This window comes from Nestor notabilis, unplaced genomic scaffold (assembly GCF_000696875.1).
Source record: "Nestor notabilis isolate BGI_N333 unplaced genomic scaffold, ASM69687v1 scaffold21637, whole genome shotgun sequence".
In the NCBI taxonomy this organism is placed as follows: Eukaryota; Metazoa; Chordata; class Aves; order Psittaciformes; family Psittacidae; genus Nestor; species Nestor notabilis.
Genome location: NW_009938074.1, coordinates 1,160 through 1,514, shown reverse-complemented (window position 1 = coordinate 1,514; position 355 = coordinate 1,160). Strand labels below are relative to the sequence as shown.

Genomic DNA, 355 nt, shown 5'->3' with positions numbered 1-355 from the left:
GGCCGGCGTCGGCACGCTGCACGCTGCGCAGCAGGACACCCTGCTCTGTCCGCACCACCCGCTCGTCCATCTGCACCTACAGCACCACGGGAACGGGTGGTCAGCTCAGCATGGCATGGTCCTGCCGGTGGCACCGAGCTGGGGAGAGCCTACCTCCTGCTGGGGGTCATCCCGGGTGCGCTGGTATGTCCAGAACACGTGGGCTTGCAGGGATTTGGGGATGCATTCCAGGAAGGCCGTGCTGCCCTCCACCCCATATAGCTGCTTCTGGGGCACACTGCCCTGCTGGGGGCCTGGGGGGACACAGCCTGTCATTCAGCCCACTGCCACAGCAGCGCTGACTCCTAAACCATCC

At 65.9% G+C, this 355-nt stretch overlaps 1 protein-coding gene across 1 annotated transcript in view; it reads right to left on the bottom strand.

The window, feature by feature from the left end:
- Positions 1 to 15: 15 nt before the first annotated feature.
- Positions 16 to 355, bottom strand: part of LOC104409314 (semaphorin-3B-like) — a gene marked incomplete at both ends in the record, with an annotated part of 1,491 nt that continues 1,151 nt past the window's right edge. The window contains 2 exon segments of the mRNA XM_010019148.1: positions 16 to 76; positions 154 to 308. Coding sequence (XP_010017450.1) covers positions 16 to 76; positions 154 to 308 — 216 coding nt within the window.